At 42.4% G+C, this 19,595-nt stretch overlaps 1 protein-coding gene across 3 annotated transcripts; it reads left to right on the plus strand.

Moving 5' to 3' along the window:
- Nucleotides 1-7,667: 7,667 nt before the first annotated feature.
- LOC138843224 (tripartite motif-containing protein 64) lies at nt 7,668-18,857 on the plus strand. 3 transcript variants are annotated; one of them, XM_089311792.1, is made up of 7 exons: nt 7,668-7,870; nt 10,574-10,999; nt 12,705-12,800; nt 13,778-14,008; nt 14,927-14,949; nt 15,853-15,950; nt 17,996-18,857. In XM_089311792.1, the coding sequence occupies exons 2-7, from the start codon at nt 10,589-10,591 to the stop codon at nt 18,487-18,489; spliced, it is 1,353 nt and encodes a 450-aa protein (XP_089167918.1). In that variant the 5' UTR covers nt 7,668-7,870; nt 10,574-10,588; the 3' UTR covers nt 18,490-18,857. The 3 variants fall into 3 exon arrangements, with proteins under 3 accessions (XP_089167918.1, XP_089167920.1, XP_089167927.1); XM_089311794.1 differs by lacking the exon at nt 7,668-7,870 and adding an exon at nt 8,855-9,139; XM_089311801.1 differs by lacking the exons at nt 7,668-7,870; nt 10,574-10,999; nt 12,705-12,800 and adding an exon at nt 13,321-13,406.
- The last annotated feature ends 738 nt before the right edge of the window (nt 18,858-19,595 follow it).

Genomic DNA, 19,595 nt, shown 5'->3' on the forward strand with positions numbered 1-19,595 from the left:
TTCTGTAGCAGAGAGGACTAGGGGGAGGGGCACTATTTCCCATCATTCTTTGGGTGAACACCTTCTCAGGTGATTTAGTTAAAAGCAATTGGATCAATCTCAAATTACACAAAAGTTCTCTTGATTGAAATGAATAATTATTTGGGAGGTGACAGTTGTAAATTTTTGAATTCCAGATAGATATTCTCTGACTACACCCATCGAGATAGCTTGTATAACTATGGAAGGCCTTTCTTTCTGTCTCTCTCTTTCTCCTCAAATAAGTTAAAATTTTTTTTTTTAAATGGAATGTGCTTGGAATGACAGAGATTATCACAACTTAAACTGAGGGTTGATCACATATGGAAGTGCCTGTGCAATCCTTGCTGCTCCACTTCAGATTCCTGCTAATGCAACTGAGAAAGCTGTTGAAGATGGTCCAAACATTTGGACACCTGCATCCAAATGGGATTCCCTGATGAAACTTCTGGGTCAGCCTGACCCAGCCCAAGCTGTCTGGCAGTTTGGAGAGTGAAACAGCTAGTGGAAGATCTCTTTCTCTCCCTCTCTCCTTCACTCTGCCATCTTCTACTGCTTGCCCAGGCCATAGCAGAGAGCTGGATGGGAAGGGAGCAGCCGAAATGAAACCGGCAATATTTGTTAATTTTAGAAATCCAGATAGATATTCTCTGAATAAACCCATTGAGATAGTGTGTATAAAAGCCTAAATTAATAGATGGGTGAGTGACATGTTTACACTCACAAATCAATACAAGGCAGTAATGTATAGGGTTAGACATATCAATAAGTATCAAAGGAAGAATATCTGGAAATATAATTCTTGGAATTAATAGCAGTAAAACCTGCTGGGATAATTTTTGAAATTCTGATAGATATTTTCTGAATGTACTCATCAAGGGGATATTATGCATAAAAGCCTAAATTAATAGAATGTTGAAGTACATTTTTACATTCACAAATTGATACATGATGCAGAATTTATTTGTGTTGAAGTTATAACTTTAGTGATAACTTTCAAATTAAAACTTTAATATGTTGAAGTTATATATAGGACTGGCCATATCAATAAATACCAATTGAAATATACCTGGAGATATGATTCTCAGAATTAATAGTAGTAAAACCTGCTGGGATGATTTTACCTGATTGCTGTTTTATTTCTTTAAGTGTTTTGATTATCCGGAAAAGAGAATTAACCACTGTTTCAAAACAGTTGTAATAAGGCATGTATATCTCATAGAAGTTTCAAAAGAAGACAGGCCCAGCCGGTGCTGTGGCAATGTAGGCTAAGCTTCCTCTTGCAGTGCTGCCATATGTTTGCCAGTTTGTGGCGCAGCTGCTCCTCTTTGGGTCAGGATTTTGCATTGTCCCCGGAAAGAAGTAGAAGATATGCAAGTGGCCGGCAGCCACGGCTCACTAGATAATCCTCCGCCTTGCGGCGTCGGCACACCGGGTTCTAGTCCCGGTCGGGGCGCCGGATTCTGTCCCGGTTGCCCCTCTTCCAGGCCAGCTCTCTGCTGTGGCCAGGGAGTGCAGTGGAGGATGGCCCAAGTGCTTGGGCCCTGCACCCGCATGGGAGACCAGGAGGAAGCACCTGGCTCCTGCCTTCAGATCAGTGCATCGTCAACCCTAGCGACCACTGGGGGAGTGAACCAATGGAAGGAAATACTTTGTCTCTGTCTCTCTCTCTCACTGTCTACAACTCTACCTGTCCCCTCACCCCCCCCCAAAAAAAAAAAGAGAGAGAGAGAGAGTTAGTATTAACAAAGTTATTCTAACATCAAGAACATTCATGTTTGGCTCGGTGGTTTCAGATCCACTTGGAATGGCCACATCTCTTTCTGGAGCACTTGGGGACATGTCCTGCTCCTCTGCATATTCTAGCTTCAGGGTAACAACGGGCACTGTGGGCAACCACAGGTGATGGCTCAAGTACTTGGTTTCTCCCACCCTCATGCAAGACCCAGAAATACATTTCTGGATCCTAGCTTTGTCCTTGCCCAATCCTAGCTATTTTGGGTAGTGAATTGGCAGGTGGAAACTCTGTAGGCTTAATATTATGTAATCTACTAACTCAAGTCACTACTAATTCAACTAACTGTGATGGTCAATTTTGTCTCAAATGTCCAAAATCAACACTATTTCTGGGTGAGTCTCTCAAAGTGTTAGAAGATGAAACTAGTTTTAGCTTTCCCCAAGACCACAAACTCTTTGTTTTAGAAATAAAAACACCGTGAGAAGTGTGTTCATGTGTGTGTGTGTGGGGGGGGGGGCAGTTTGTTGAAAATACAAAGCAGCAATCATACCAAAAGTGAGTTTCTGCTTTATACTCCCAGCCAGAACACAAGACGACAGGATTTCCTCATCAATGCCAAGCTCAGAATAAATAAATACTCACACACAAACAAAAAAGAACCACCATGGAGACAGCATCACATTACAAACTCTTTCTCTTGATAATTTCTAGTTTCCAGCTGACCAGATAGGTTGTTCTTCTTTTTTAAAAGAGATTCATTTTATTATTTATTTGAAAGTCAGAGTTACACAGAGAGTGGAGAGGCAGACAGAAGGAGATTTCCATCAACTGGTTCACTTCCTAATTGGCTGCAAGGGGCAGAGCTCCTAAGCTAGGAGGCAGGAACTTCTTCCGGATCCCCCACACAGGGCACAGGGGTCCAAGCACTTGGGCAATCTTCACTGCTTTCCCAAGCAGAGTGTTGCATCAGAAGCGGAGCAGTCGGGACTCGAACTAGCACTCATATGGGATGCTGGCACTGTAGGTGGCAGTTTTACCTGCTTCCCCCAGTGCCAGCCCCTTGATGAATTTCTTCTCTCACTGTGTCATCCTTTCTGTGCACGTGAATGGTTTTATCAGCTGAAGCTGTTAGTAATTAACTTTCAGATTGATCAAAAGCACAAACGAATATTCCAGATTCACTGTCCAATGACCCAGGCTGCACCCCTGCGTGGACTCTGAAAATTGGAGCCAGTTCTCCAGTCCCAAAGGTGCATAGTGCCTTTGTCAGCTCCACATACAAGTACTCCATCAGAATTTGCAGTCAATGTATTAATAATAGCTTTATGTCCAGACACAATTTGAATGAAACATCCATCAGGGAATTTCCACTGTTTGATGTTCTGTGGCGAACCAGAGCAAATGTGTAATGTCTTGGATGTAACACTCCAGCTGTCACTGATCCTTTATGATTTGTTAATGGCACTCTCATCTTCCCAGCCACCGGATCCCATAATCGTATTGTAGTGTCATGGCTTCCTGTAATAATTTGTGCTTCTGCAGCTTGACACTTCACTGTAGCAACTGCATTTGTATGTCCAGAAAATGTGTGTACACTGGTGCTTGTTCTCACATCCCAAATCTGTGCAGTTGAATCTCGACTACAGATTACCAGCACATCGATTGTTGTGTACAAATCCAAGCCCTACACTGTGCTCAGATGTCCATGATAATGCCTTAGAACCTTATAACTTTATTTTACACTGAGGGCTGAGAGTGCCAGGCTTTTGTACAAGCTGACATTGGCAGGACGTTAGAGGGCAGGAGGATGGCAGAAGTCTCTGTGCCTCTCCTCTGCCTTAGAGGAACCACCTCTTCCCCGCTGCCATCTTACTTGCAGAACTCTGGTCCTGTTGTAGTTTATATCACAAACCTCCTTCACCTATAGTTAGGGTGGTCTCGGCTCTTTCAGATGTTACTTTCTGGGTTGTTTCACTGTCTCATGTTTGGTTTTTCAGGTCTTCCTTCACTCCTGTATCAAATACCTGGCAGTAAATGCCCCTATGGGAGCTCTCTGTCTCTCTCAGTCTATAGAAAGAAAGAAAGAAAGAAACAGGGTTAGCTACAATTTGAAGATTTTAAAAATTCATGGGTACTACATTCTACCACTTGTCTTCACCAATCATCATCCAATTCTATGGACACTTTCTTCATCTTTTCTACAATTTTAGTTGTCTGGGAAGAATTCAAACAGGAAAACCAAGCTTTTTCCTAAGGACATTTGTCAATAATGGCGACAATAAGACCAATAAAATAATTGTGGAGGTATACCTATAATAATCCTAGGACTTGGTAATAGACTTTTTTTTTGACAGAGTTAGACAGCGAGAGAGAGAGAGAGACAGAGAGAAAGGTCTTCCTTCTGTTGGTTCACCCCCCCTCGCCAAATGACCGACACAGCTGGTGCACTGTGCCAATCTGAAGCCAGGAGCCAGGTGCTTCCTCCTGGCCTCCCACACAGGTGCAGGGCACAAGCACCTGGGCCATCCTCCACTGCCTGCCCCGGCCACAGCAGAAACCTTAACTGAAAGAGGAGCAACCAGGACAGATTCCGGCTCCCCAACTGGGAGTAGAACCTGGAGTGCTGACGCAGTAGGCAGAGGATTAGCCTAGCAAGCCGCAGCACCAGCCTGACTTCTTAAACCATTAATACAATCTTGATGTGAATGGAAGGGGAGAGAGAGCGGGAGAGGGGAGGGTTGCAGGTGGGAGGGAAGTTATGGGGGGGAAAAAGCCATTGTAATCCATAAGCTGTACTTTGGAAATTTATATTCATTAAATAAAAGTTTAAAAAATGTTAAATACCAGATAGCAATATGAGTCACATATCTAATATTAAATTTTCTAGTGAACACAAAACAATAAACCAAATAAAATTAACATTAATGATATTATTAAATTTCTTGTACACTACACATTTTAAATAGCTATTGTTATAAATATTACTAATGTATTTTACATATTTATATGCTAATTTTGTGTGCAATGCACATTTTACACCTCAACCATCCCTGGCAATACACATTCTCTTTTAGTCACTTGTTGATTCAAGTTCTTTTGCTCTTCTTCTCTGTTTCTCTGAACTGTTTGGAAACATGCCTGCTCAGATGTGCAAATCAGTGAAGAATCAGCATGCAGTGTAAAGTATGGTGCAGATTACAGAGTGGCACACTCTACCCAGGGATAGGGAATTTTCTTTCTGGCTGTTTATAACATCATTTGTGGCATCTTCTCTGCATTTATAAAAATACATCTGCATATATTAACTGTCATCGGAGGCTCTGACTAATAGAACCGAGAACAAGATAATTCTTGTGAAAGCTGTTGGTGTTGTTTATTGGTGTTCAGTAATGAGTTGCATTGTCTCATTTAGGCGATGAAGAGGTCCTGGGACATAGTGTTTGGTTACAAACAGTGGGGTGACGTGCAGGGGAAATGTACACTGTGCTGTAGAGATGAGGGACACCAGTTCGAATATGTACCTTTGATTTCTAAAACAACCTGAATCACGGTGGAAAAATGTTTCATTCTCTTCTAGTTTTGTATCTCTCCTATATAACAGAGGAACATTTTGCAAACCCTGCACTAAAAGTTTTGTTCTTTGGGGGCTGGGAGATAGGATTAGGGTGGGGCATGTGTGAGTTCTCTGGACTTCCTGGCTTATTGTGTGACTCCTCACCTGTATGTGATCTGCCAATCATCACTCCTCAGACACCAGACAAATGAGCCACTCTAATTCTCCTAATCATTTCATCTATAGGTTCATGGAACTGAAATTACAAAATATATGTGGCATTTTCTATTTTTCTTTCACATAACTGTGTTCCCCAGGTTCATCGTTATTATCAGCAATAATATTAACATTCATTGAATTTTAAACAAATTATAGCTGACAAAAGACAATTCATGGAATGTTCCTTTTATTGAAACAACATAACTAAGTAGCCTTTTTTTTTGTGAACCTATTTTTTTAAGAGTTTATTACTTGAGAGTTGGAATTACAGACAGAAGGAGAGCCAGAGAAAAGGGTCTTAGATCTGCTGCTTCACTCCTGAAATGGCTGCAATGACCAGAGCTGAGTCCATTATGAAGCCAGGAGTTTCTTCCAGCTCTCCCAGCTGGGTGCAGAGGTCCAAGCACTTGGGTCATCTTCTTCTTTTTTTTTTTTTTTTTTTTTTTTTTGGACAGGCAGAGTGGACAGTGAGAGAGAGAGACGAGAGAAAGGTCTTCCTTTGCCGTTGGTTCACCCTCCAATGGCTGTTTTGACTGCGTGCTGCGGCTGGCGCACCGCGCTGATCCAATGGCAGGAGCCAGGTGCTTCTCCTGGTCTCACCTGGGGTGCAGGGCCCAAGCACTTGGGCCATCCTCCACTGCACTCCCTGGCCACAGCAGAGAGCTGGCCTGGAAGAGGGGCAACCGGGACTAGAACCCGGTGTGCTGGCGCCGCAAGGCGGAGGATTAGCCTAGTGAGCCGTGGCTGCCGGCCACTTGCTTATCTTCTACTTCTTTCCCGGGACAATGCAAAATCCTGATCCAAGGAGGAGCAGCTGCACCACAAACTGGCAAACATATGGCAGCACTGCAAGAGGAAGCTTAGCCTACATTGCCACAGCACCGGCTGGGCCTGTCTTCTTTTGAAACTTCTATGAGATATACATGCCTTATTACAACTGTTTTGAAACAGTGGTTAATTCCCTTTTCCAGATACTCAAAACACGTAAAGAAATAAAACAGCAATCAGGTAAAATCATCCCAGCAGGTTTTACTACTATTAATTCTGAGAATCATATCTCCAGGTATACTTCAATTGGTATTTATTGATATGGCCAATCCTATATATAACTTCAACATATTAAAGTTTTAATTTGAAAGTTATCACTAAAGTTATAACTTCAACACAATTAAATTCTGCATCATGTATCAATTTGTGAATGTAAAAATGTACTTCAACATTCTATTAATTTAGGCTTTTATGCATAATATCCCCTTGATGAGTACATTCAGAAAATTTCTATCAGAATTTCAAAAATTATCCCAGCAGGTTTTACTGCTATTAATTCCAAGAATTATATTTCCAGATATTCTTCCTTTGATACTTATTGATATGTCTAACCCTATACATTACTGCCTTGTATTGATTTGTGAGTGTAAACATGTCACTCACCCATCTATTAATTTAGGCTTTTATACACACTATCTCAATGGGTTTATTCAGAGAATATCTATCTGGATTTCTAAAATTAACAAATATTGCCGGTTTCATTTCGGCTGCTCCCTTCCCATCCAGCTCTCTGCTATGGCCTGGGCAAGCAGTAGAAGATGGCAGAGTGAAGGAGAGAGGGAGAGAAAGAGATCTTCCACTAGCTGTTTCACTCTCCAAACTGCCAGACAGCTTGGGCTGGGTCAGGCTGACCCAGAAGTTTCATCAGGGAATCCCATTTGGATGCAGGTGTCCAAATGTTTGGACCATCTTCAACAGCTTTCTCAGTTGCATTAGCAGGAATCTGAAGTGGAGCAGCAAGGATTGCACAGGCACTTCCATATGTGATCAACCCTCAGTTTAAGTTGTGATAATCTCTGTCATTCCAAGCACATTCCATTTTTAAAAAAATTTTTTTTAACTTATTTGAGGAGAAAGAGAGAGACAGAAAGAAAGGCCTTCCATAGTTATACAAACTATCTCGATGGGTGTAGTCAGAGAATATCTATCTGGAATTCAAAAATTTACAAATATCACCTCCCAAATAATTATTCATTTCAATCAAGAAAACTTTTGTATAATTTGAGATTGATCCAATTGCTTTTAACTAAATCACCTAAGAAGGTGTTCACCCAAAGAATGATGGGAAATAGTGCCCCTCCCCCTAGTCCTCTCTGCTACAGTAACCCCATCAGGGCCGGGCTTGCTCCTCTTGTATAAAGGTCTCACCCAGTCAAGGTTTATTCAGTTCTGAGGCTTGGTGTTGACTGGGCTGTGGAGACCTTCTGATCCTCCAGATCCCAGGGAACTCAGAGCCACCTACCTGACCCAGGATCCAATCCAAGAAGTTGCAGAGCACCAATTCCAATCGTCAGGTGAGTACTGGGTCCAAAGAAATGAATTCAAATTTTTTGCCTTAAACCTTGAAAACAGAGGAATTTTCATTTTATGACTTGGCAATAAGCAGTCTTCTGTTGCTTTCAGGCATATGTTCATGTGTCTAAGAAATATATATAAGTCATCTAGGGGGTGAACCAATGGAAGGAAAACCTTTCTCTCTTTCTCTCTCTCACTAACTCTGCCTATCCAAAAAATAGAAATATGTATAAAAATTTTTGCCTATTATACTTTTGTATCTTATAAATTAATATATTTTCTGTTATTTTCCTGATGCCATATGCATCAAATGCTGAAGTTCTGGCAAGGTTGCCATAGAAAATCTTCTTGTGGAATCTGTAAAATGATTTCTCTACAGAAATTTTACAGTGCAGCCAGGTTGTCTAATGATGGTTTAATCTAAGCTAGGAAGGAGCCAGAGCTTATTCCAGGTCTCCAGTGAAAGGCACAGGGCCAAGCTCTTGAGCCATTTGCCAATGCTTTCTCAGGCATGAAAGTGGGGAGCTGGATTGGAAGTGGAGCAGCTTGGATTAAACCACAGCTCCCACATGGAATGCCAGCATTGTGAGCTGTGGCCTAACCCTTAGGCCAGCCCCTAAGTTAACCATTCAAGAAAACATCTGAGACCATGGAGCAAGGTCTTGGGGCCACTTTGGAAAAAAAAAAAAAACATAATGGCAGATATTCACAGTGTTGGAACAACCCAGAGAGCAGCATCTGAAAGAGTGTAACTATGGGTGAAGGAGGTTTGTGATGTAAACTACAACAGGACCAGAGTCCTGCAAGGAGGGTGGCAGCAGGGAGGAGGTGTTTCCTCTAAGGCAGAGGAGAGCCACAGGGACTTCTGCCATCCTCCCACCCTCTAACGTCTGCCAGTGTCAGCTTGTGCAAAAGCCTGGCGCTCTCAGCCCTCAGTGAAAATTTCTTGGAACAATTTACATCTGGTCAACTTCCCCACATCTCGCAAACCCAGTCTACAGTTTGCTTGTCTCTTAGCCCCTGGGTACTATTTTCTGCACCTTGTAAATCCAATGAATCACTTTTCCACCTTCCCTGTAACCTCATGATGCAAATCCAATTAGTTCTGAAGACAGAAGCTCTCTCATTGAGTGGATTTGGTGGGTGGGTCTGGTGAAATCCTGTCAAAGGGGACACACCCAGAGGAGTTGAGATCAGAAGAGAGAATCCTGAACTGGAAACAGCTGTGCATAGAACTGAAATGACCAATCACATCTGCACTTCCAAAGGTGAGACTACTCATCACACACACTTTGAGTATAGAATTTAGAGGACAGGCCTTCCTGTTCAGTTTCTTTTACAAATATACTTGAAGTTTAATGATCAGATTACGGATGTTTTATCAAAGCAAATGTGTCTTTTCTACTAATTTTTTTTTAAGATTTTATTTATTTGGGAGGTAGAGTTAGTGAGAGAGAGAGAGAGAGAGGGAGAGAGAGAGAAGTCTTCCCTCCAACGGTTCACTCCCCACTTGGCCACAACAGCCAGAACTGCACTGATTTAAAACCGGGAGGCAGGAGCTTCATCCCAGTCTCCCACGTGGGTGCAGTTGCCCAAGCACTTGAGCCATCTTCTACTTGATTTAAAGGACAATTGGCCAGTTGTTGCCCATTGCTGTGGTTGACTGTTCACCTTTTCAGAATGTGACCATCCCTCTGATGACATGAACTAACTCTGGGAAAATGATATTTTCTCAAACTGGAAATGATTTGTGTAGTTCATTACTTGAAGAAAATGTTCAGGTTGAGGTTGAAAAGGAAACTCACCTGCTTATTGTTATAGAAGCTGAGCATTCAACTTAACACTGATTAAATCAAATAATCTTCGATTAAGCCTGGTCTCATAACTGATTTCAGAAAAGTACCTCTGAGTTGCAAGGCAGAGAGGATAGATCCATAGTATGGAGTTCCACTGTTTTTGTGTGTGTTAAAGCCGAGCAGTCCTGGAGGAAATGAATAGCGTAGGAGCTCAGAGAAGAGAGAGAGAGGAAGAGGATGAGGAGGAGGGGAGATGCAGAAAGAAATACTGATCTTGTGTTGCTTCTAGGCCAATAAGAAAATGAAAACAAACCTTGGAATCATCTCATCTCTTACCATCACCTTAAATTTCTCCAAATAAATTTGTTACGTACTGTTTATTATGTAGTTGAAGGGTTTATTTATTTATTTATTTGAAAGAGAAATTCTTAGAGGTAGAGACAGAGAGAGAGAGACAGTTCTTTGATTCTCTAGTTCACTCTCCAAATGTTCCCAAAGGCCAGCACTGACCCAATCAGAAGCCAGGAGCCCGGATCTTCTTCTGGGACTCCCCATGGGTATGCTCAGTGGCCCAAGGACATTGGTCATCCTCTGCTAGCTTCTCAGGCACATCAGCAGGGAGCTGTTCAGAAGTAGAGCAGCCAGGACTCAAACTGCCACCCACATAGGATGTGGGCCCTGCAGCTCAGGGTTTTAATCTGTTGCGCTACAGCACCGACCCAGGTTACTTCCTTTAAACAACCATATTACATGTATTACTTTCTTAGTTCTGTTAGATTGTAGACCCAGCATGTTTATACTCATGATGTATAGGTTTGTATGCAGGCAAGTAGGGGAAGAAAACGGTACACAGTGCATGCTTTCTCTCTTCAGGGAAGACCACTTTATTTCTCTCTGTTTTTAAAGGATCTTCATCGAGACATGGATCCAGCCACATTGCAAGTCTTCCAGCAGGAACTCACATGCCCAATTTGCATGAACTTCTTCCTAGACCCAGTTAGGATAGACTGTGGACACAACTTTTGTAGATCCTGCCTTTCTCTGAGCTGGGAGGAAGCCGAGACTCCCATGTGCTGCCCAATGTGTAAGGAGATGTCAGAGAAGACAAACTTCAAAACCAATGTTGTGCTCAAGAAGCTGGCTTCTGCTGCCAGAAAGTACCATTTGAACCAGGTCACCAGGTTGCAGGAGCAGGTCCCTGGTGAGCAGACAGAAGCAGCAGGGCTCCTCACAGAGGTGGACAAGAGCCTGCACTACCAGCCTCTCTCTGGATGCCCACAGCCAGAGATACATGACCACACCATGATGGAATGTGCTGCTGAGGAGTCCCGGGTGAGTAATGCCTCCAGAGCCATGTGGATTCTCTGGGATCCTGAACTAGAGAGAAAGGTGGGGATTTGTGGAAATGGAGTGGAAGTGGGTGAGAATGGAGACTGTGATGGTAGTGATTTTTCCCTGTGAATCCCAAGATGTAAATGTGTCCTTCCATGTTGTTACTCAATGGACTCCATATTCACAATTGGGTTGAGTTGTCATGAGGGGGAGCCACCTTAGAAGCACTGTCCATGCATGGCCAGTTGGTAAGGTGCAGTGCAAGTGGTCATCAGCAGAAACTTGGGCTTGTGCTGCAACTGTGACTGCTTCACAGCCAAGTAACATAAACACCGTTTCTAAGGAAGCCAATTTTATTGACTTTATTCACATTTTCTATTGTAAGTTTCATCTTTTATTTTTAAGATTTACTTATTTCAAAGGTAGTTTTATATGCAAACACAGAAAGCAAAAGAGAGAAAGAGAGAGCGAGAGAGAGAGAGAGATGTGCCATACATTTTGTGGTTTCCACCACAAATGGTCACATGACCAGGGCTGGGCCAGGCTGTAGCTGGGAGTCAGGATATTCTTTTGGAACTTTCCTGTGGGTGTCGAAGGCCAAAGCACTTGGGACATCTTCCGTTGCTTTCACAGTCCATCAGAAGAGAGATGGAGCAGAGGTGGGGGGGCCAGGACATGAACTGCAGCCCACATGGCATACTGGTTTAGCAGGAGGCCAATGAACTCATTATACTGCAATGACATCCTTGTAATTTTCTTTTTTATTTTTTTTTCACTGTTTAAGGAATTTTTATTAAAGCAAGAATTTTATAATCCAAATTACGTTTCCTCGCTCAGTTGTCAATTCTGTTCCTTAAAACAGAGCTGACATTCTGAGCTATTCCACAGTAAAGAATTACAAAATTAAAGAAAGGAATGCTTTAAATTTTTGTACTTTGCTGAAAATTCTTTTTTCCAGGGTCTATAAAACATTAATTTGTTTTTATATTTTACTATTTTTGTATGTTTTTTTCTTGTTGTTTTTAAATCAATAAGTAATCTAGGACTAGCATTATGCTTGCTAGACCTGGCATTTGCTCGGTACATAAGGTTCAAAGTTTCCTTTCCTTTTTTTTATTTATTTTATGTTTTCCAATGTTTTTTTTTCCATAATATTTAAGTTTTTCGATGTTTAGATATTTTTCTTCGGTGAAGCACGAGTTTCTTTTCATGGTCCCTGATCTATTCTAAACAGCGGGAAAGCCTGTGGCACTGTTCACTGCTTTCTGGGCAGCCTCTTTAGCTTGGTGAGCTTGTAGTACAGCTACAGCTTCATCCACTTTAGAACGGAGAGACTCTGGAGACTCAAGCATATGAAGAAGTTCTGAATTATCGATCTCCAACAACATGCCAGTGATTTTACCAGCAAGAGTAGGGTGCATGGCTTGAATAAGAGGAAACAGCCGTTCACCCAACATTTGCTTTTGCTCTCCTTGTAATTTTCTACCACACTCAGTATCCCAAATCTAAGACTCAAATTAGGTCAACTTGTGAAAATATGACCACTCCACTTTAGTCACAATCACTTACATCAGAAAAAGAAGTCAGAATACAACAATTAGTAGTCTCAATACTATTCTCTCAACCACCACTATTTCTAATAAGTAAGGAGGTAAAATATACAAGCATATATTCCATGTTGCTAAATCTTATCATTATTCTGCAGGAAAAGCTTTTAAAGGAAATGAATACTTTATGGGAACTGATCCAGGAATTGAAAAACAATGTGACAGAGGAAATTAAAAAGACTCATTCATTCAAGGTAAGAATGAAAAAGATGTTCTTCAATTACTATAATGCTTACAATCACTATACTGCTTTGGCAAATTCTGTTTACCATGAAGAGTTTGTGATTTCCTCCCAGAAGCAGTGGTGGTTTCAAATGGTAACTCAGTGATCACAAATCCTGTGCCAGCCAAGACACCTAGTGAGAAGCATACCCTGGTGTATGGAAAACAGGTCATCCCAGATACTCCAAGTCCAACCCTGAAGGATTACACAAACCTTTTCCAACAGGAAAGATAGCATTAAGTATGGCTATGAAGAAGCAGTGAAAAGTAGAATCGTATCAATTAAGAAAATGAAGTCATTAAAGAAGACTGTGTGACGTGGACTCTACCTAAATAGTTCTAATGATTTAGAAGAATCAGGCAAAGGAACAGAACAAACTTAAGTAGGCTTACATTACAGTCAAAAGAGTTGATGGGGTACAAATACTGAAGAAGCTTCAGAGAGGTGGTTGCGGGGGCGGGGGGGAGAATCACCTCAGATCATTTGGTGAATCTTGATTTAAACATAGAAAAAGACTAAGAACCTACAGGAGGCACGCACAGAAAAGACTTGCATATACTCAAGAGGTGTTGCATGGGTGAGGCAGAAAGTCTGCAAAGTACATTTTGAAATGTTTTATTTAGTTGAAAGATAGAGTGATGAGGTGAGGGGAGCATCCATGTACTTGTATATTCCCCAGCTTATAATGGCTGGACCAGGCTGAGAAGAGGAGGTTGAAACTTCATCAGGGCCTCCATTGTGGAAAGTAAGGGTCCAAACACTTGGGCCTTCATCTGCCTCCTTTCCAGGCATGTTAGAAAGCAGATGGATGAGAAGTGGAACAGCAGGGACTTGAAGAGGCACTCCTATGGGATGTCAGTGTCTCAGGCAACTGTGGAAATAATATTGGCCATTTCAATGTTCTGTTCAGCATGAGATATGTAAACTTTTTACCTAATATCTCTGCAGGAATATGTGTCCTTAAGGGAGCTGATGATAAAAGCTCAGTACCAGAAGTTGCGTATATTTCTCCACGAGGAGGAGCAACTGCAGCTGCAGGCCCTGCACAGAGAAGCACAGGAGATTTCCCAACAGCTCAAGGGTAGTGAAATGAGAATGACCCAACAGAAACACCAGGTGATAAACACGTACAGAGAGCTGGCTGAGGTGTGTCACAAGCCTGACATGGAGTTACTCCAGGTGAGCAGGAAGAGTCCATGTTATGGGAAAGAAGTGCTTTTCTGGGCAAGGGCGTAAGAACCAAAAAATGATACCTGCACCTATCACTACTTTACGCTGCGTGATTCAGGTCTACTGCCCTGTATCTTTATTTTTGCCCGATCACTTGGTTCTGCATAATCTGATAATCTTTTGGGTGCTTTTCTTTGTCACAATTCAGATAAGATAAAAGTCCCTGCATTGTAAGCAGGAAAACTACTCTAGAGAAAATTATCCAGGAACTCAACGACCACACAAGGGTTACATCTTCGATTAATTCTCAATTTATTCTCCCCTCCAGGGGTGCTGATTGTCCAGAGGGTTATATAAGGCCTGTGATATCAATCGGTTTGGCCCTGCCTAGGCAACCCCAGAATATTCAATAAATCTGCAGGATATTTATTTTTAGGTGATAATTTGTTGTGTCCATGAATGATGTTGTAACTATCCAATTGCCTTTCACAGAAATAATATTCCCTACTCTTGCCTCCATCGTCACAAGGGTACAAAACAGAGAACAATTTTCTGATGACATTGAGGCCTTGCCTTTGCCTAAGAAAGCTTTGATAATCATTTGCAGTGAACTCCGATGTTCGGAGGTTTCCCTGCTTTGCAATAATGTTAGCAGCAGTCAGACCTCTCTCTGGAATGTGAGTGGGTGTGAGGCAACCTACAACCTAATCTTTTTACAGCTGCACATCTAAATCCTGAGTACCACCTTCTTAATTCACACAGAGGAAGTTCCTCATGGATCAGGACATAGTCTGTTATTAACAGACTCTGATCCCTCTTTACAAGATCATAAGGAGAAAATATATTACTACAAATTAACAATGCAAGTATTTCATAGAGATCAGAGGAGACAATTATCATGACTGAATGGTTTTTTTTTTTTTGCAGGATATGCAGAGTGTATTAGAAAGGTAAGTTTACAATGAGAATCTGCAATGTGTAAGAAAGTTGTGTTCTTGCTGATGCAGCAGATGCTTCTGTTTTGCATGATTTCCTTTGATCTTCCTGACTATTTACCATGTTGTTGGATAAGGGATTCTGAGGTCTTCTACTCTTTGGTGCCAGATGAGGTGTGGGTGAACCAAAATATACAAAAAAAGATTTGACTTTCTGGGCTTTATTTCACCTTCTCTCTCCTCCCCTTCCTTTGAAACTATCCCAACCAACCCTTATGTACATATTATTCTGAGAAATCCCAGAGGAGGCCCCACCCTTGAAAGAGGGAAAGTGAAAAACACACAGGAAAGAGCAATTCCCACAGCAGGGAAGGAGGAGGGAGGATTCACTCCTGGGAGCAGCAGTGAGCAGGTCCTGCCCTCTGAGTCTGTCCCAGTTGCTGGCTGGATCAGGGGCATTAGCCACCTCAGCTCCCTCCGGACCATGGCTGCCAGTTTGGATTTCCATTCCCTTGCTTGGCAGAAAAGCTCACAGCCTCCTGGCTCAGTGCAGATCCTCCTGACTGTACTGTTGGGGATGTCTGTTGACTGAATTCCCATAGATTCTACCTAAAAGCCCTGCTCTCTGTAGCTACTCAGGATTTCTGTTTTACCTGAAGTCAAGTGAGGGATACAGGGGGCAGCCACTGTCATTTGAGAGGTTGAATAATGTCTGAGAAGAAAGAGGCAAATGGATGTGATGTGAAATTTAGAGAGAAGTACTAATTTTATTTCACCTAAGGTAGTGAATACATTTATTCTTATTAGATGATAATGGGAAAATTCCCAATGAAATATCTTGGATTTACAGCTGGTACTTTTGATTTGACCCTGCTATTGCCCTTTGACCTGGAGTGTCACTCGTGTGATTCTTTACAGAGCAGAGCTGGTGCAGATGCTCCGTCTCCAGAGGGTGAACCCAGAGCTGACATTGCGGAACATCACTGGACTCAGAGAGATGCTAAACAACTTCAGAGGTGAGCTCAGCCTCCATCCTTCCAGCCCTAATTTCCTTCTTCACGGCTTTTGTGCCTGAGCCATTTCCTATTTTATTTCATTTTGTGTCCCTGAAAATGTTATAGGATTTTTTGAAACTGTGCCTTCTCTCTTTGTTTCATCACATTGCAATGATCTAAACTGAAATTTGTAATGAGCATGCTGATGTAAGCAAACTACAGGAAGAGTATCCAGGTCATTTGATTAAGAAGGGGTACAATGCTCACTTCTTAGAGCAGCAGTCAAAACTGTGTGTTTACTCCATCCACTGCAGGATTTTAGGGAGAAATAGAGAGAAAGGGAGCTCTTCCACCTGCTGCTTTACTCCCCAGAAGGCTGCAATGGCCATGGCTAGCACAGGCCAAAGCCAGGAGCCAGGAGCTTCTTCTGCTACTCCCACAAGGGTAGCAGAGGCTCAAATATTTGGGTCATCTTCTGCTGCTTCCCCAGGCCATTCTCAGGGAGCTGGATTGGAAGTGGAACAACTGGGACATGAAGCAGCTACCATATGGGATGCCCGTGTCAGAGCCATCAGCCTTAACCACTATGCTGTAATACTGGCCAGATCTTAAAGTTTAAATTTGGCACTTGTGGTTTTTAATTTGTTCTATATGCCAAGTACATTTATGCTGCACTGCTAATATAGCTATTATCATTGATAAACTCAGAAGTACTTGACCAACCCAAGAAAGGAGAAATTCTCACAAGCAGAACCATTCCGGCTGGCACCGCGGCTCACTTGGCTAATCCTCTGCCTGCGGCCCCAGCACCCCGGGTTCCAGTCCGGTTGGGGCTCTGGATTCTGTCCTGATTGCTCCTCTTCCAGGCCAGCTTTCTGCTGTGGCCCGGGAAGGCAGTGGAGGATGGCCCAAGTGCTTGGGCCCTACACCCACATAGGAGACCTGAGGAAGCACCTGGTTCTTGGCTTCAGATTGACGGAGTGCACCAGCCACAGTGTACCACCCGTAGTGGCCATTTGATGGGTGAACCAATGGAAAGGAAGACCTTTCTCTCTGTTTCTCTCTCTCTCACTCTCTCTCACTGTCTAACTCTGCCTGAAAAAAAAGAGCAGAACCATTCCAATACTATCAATGATTCTGAAAACAATTAAATGATGAGAGATCTGTGAACACAGTGCAGTGATGTTAGGCCTGCAGTAGAGAGAGTTCAGGGACAGATGGTTGAAACCCAGATTGGGCTAAATCCACATCCTGAACAGATAAGCTGAAGTCAGAACATTCTTTAAATATACTACTTATTGGAGCATGAGTTTTATTTTGGAAATATTCAGATGTGTAGCTGATTTCCCATTTAAGATCTATCACATTTCAAAGTATTGTATTTACAAATGGAATTAAGTAAAACACTAAAGGATACTTTCCTAGCCAAGAAAGTAGAAGTTGCATCGTTGTCTCAATACATGCTATCGAGTGGTAGGCATTTGGCTCAGCAGTAAAGTGTCTTGGGCATCCTTACCCCATAGCACAGTGCCTGGGAATCAGTCCCACCTCAGCTTCCATCCAGCTTCCTGCTAATGCACACCTTGGGGGGCAGCAGATGTTACCCCCAATGTCTGGATCCCTGCCATCCATGTGGGAGACCATGTTTGGATGCTGGCTCCTGGCACAGGCCGGGCCCAGCCTTGGTCGTGGGTATATGGAGAGTGAGCGAGCAGATGTAACATTTCTCTGTCTCTGTGTCTCTATTCAAAGACATATAATTAAACATATATATTCAAAACTATTGAAATAATTAACACTCTAGATCAACCATAACCCTACTTCACACAGTGTGTGATATGTTTAAGCTCCTTTTCTTATTTTTCTCTGTTGTTTGATTATTTTTTTTTCCTGTAAATGCACTTGAACCTTTGATTTTCTCAGTTGAGTGAATCTCAATTCATTATGCTACCTTTCTTGTGTTAGTTTTCCTTGCAAAGTCGAGTGAAGTGAATCCACGGGCAGCAAAGTTTTGTCTTCAGGCCATGGAAACAACATTCATTGATCAGATTGTTCTCTTTCTACAGTGGATAATGGTCTGAGGAGGGAAGTGGCCCGCCGCTATGTAAGCTTCTCTGAAGATCTCAGAAGCACAATATTTGGAGAAGAACATCGCAGTGCTCCCAACCATTCCCAGAGAGCAGAGAGCTTTGCTGTGTGGGGTGCTCAGACCTTCACCTCTGGCCAACATTACTGGGAGGTGGATGTGTCATCCTCTTCCAACTGGATTTTGGGAGTCTGTTATGATTCCAGCACAAGTGATACCAGCAACATTATTCATTTTGAGGAAGCATTTCTCCTGGCCTCCCTGAAGAGTAACAACCATTACGTGCTCTACACCAGTGTTCCACCCTTAACTCACTATGTGAAGAGGCCCCTGAGTATGGTTGGGGTGTTTCTGGATTGTGACCATGGAACAGTGGGTTTCTATGATGTTGACAAAGGTTCCCTCATACATTGTAACGTTCCAACCCAGTTTACTTCTCCTCTGAATCCCTTTTTTTGGCTTGGTCCCCCATGACATGTCAGGTTTGATGATGATTCTTTGTGAACTCCCATATGGAGGAGCTCGCCACCCTGGGATATTTTTATGTGAGACATCAGGATTGTTTTGGAGCATGTTGTAACTTCATGAGCACAGTGTCATCATAATTAGAGCTTGGTTAGAAACCACACAGCATACAACTGCAATGAATATATGAACGTTTTCTATTAAAATTTATTTTAGTAAAGAACTTTGAAACATTCACAGTTATCTGACCCCAGTACTGTTTCATCATCCTGTAAAGAAATTCAGTGTCTATTAGTGTACACTCCCCGTGGGCATACCTCCTAACTCCAACACCTGAAAAATCCTTTTCTACTTTGACATTTGTGGGGTTGTATATTCTAAGCATCGTATGCTAATAAAATGATAAAATATGTGGCTGTGGCATCTTGTTTTCCCATTTAGCTGAATGCCACCAAGGCACATCATCATGCAAACAGCCTTTTATTCCCATAGTTGACTATGTCTTGGGTAGTGGAGTGAAGTCTCTTCTCTCACTTTACTAAATAAAATGAAGTTTGCAAAGGTTTTTCCTCAAATCTGGTCTTTTGGGGTAGATGCAAATGCCTGACAACCAATCACTTCATCAAGTCCTGGTCATTCATTACATTTCAGCTCAGTTTTTTTCAGGAAGCCCTTCATGACTGCAGAGATCACACACTCTAAGCATAACATCCAACATCACCAATAACATCCAACATAAATTCAACAAACTGGTAGTTAATGATAACTGCTCAGTACAAATTCCAAATTTTCCAAATGGAAAATCTTTCCTGGTGCTGTATTGCTATTACCCAGAGCACTGTTTAGGACATATCAGGCAAAACAAATGTAGTCAATGAGTGGACTAAAGAACAAATAAGAGGTTAGTATTGGGGCCCGCGCCGTGGTTCACTTGGTTAATCCTCCGCCACCAGTGCTGGTTCTGTCCCTGTTGCTCCTTGCTCCTCTTCCAGTCCAGCTCTCTGCTGTGGCCCAGGAGGGCAGTGGAGGATGACCCAAGTGCTTGGGCCCTGCACCCGCATGGGAGACCAGGAGGAAGCACCTGGCTCCTGCCTTCAGATCAGTGCATCGTCAAC

The sequence above is a fragment of the Oryctolagus cuniculus genome, chromosome 1 (assembly GCF_051225735.1).
Source record: "Oryctolagus cuniculus isolate XC-2025 breed Fujian yellow rabbit chromosome 1, ASM5122573v1, whole genome shotgun sequence".
Lineage (NCBI taxonomy): Eukaryota > Metazoa > Chordata > Mammalia > Lagomorpha > Leporidae > Oryctolagus > Oryctolagus cuniculus.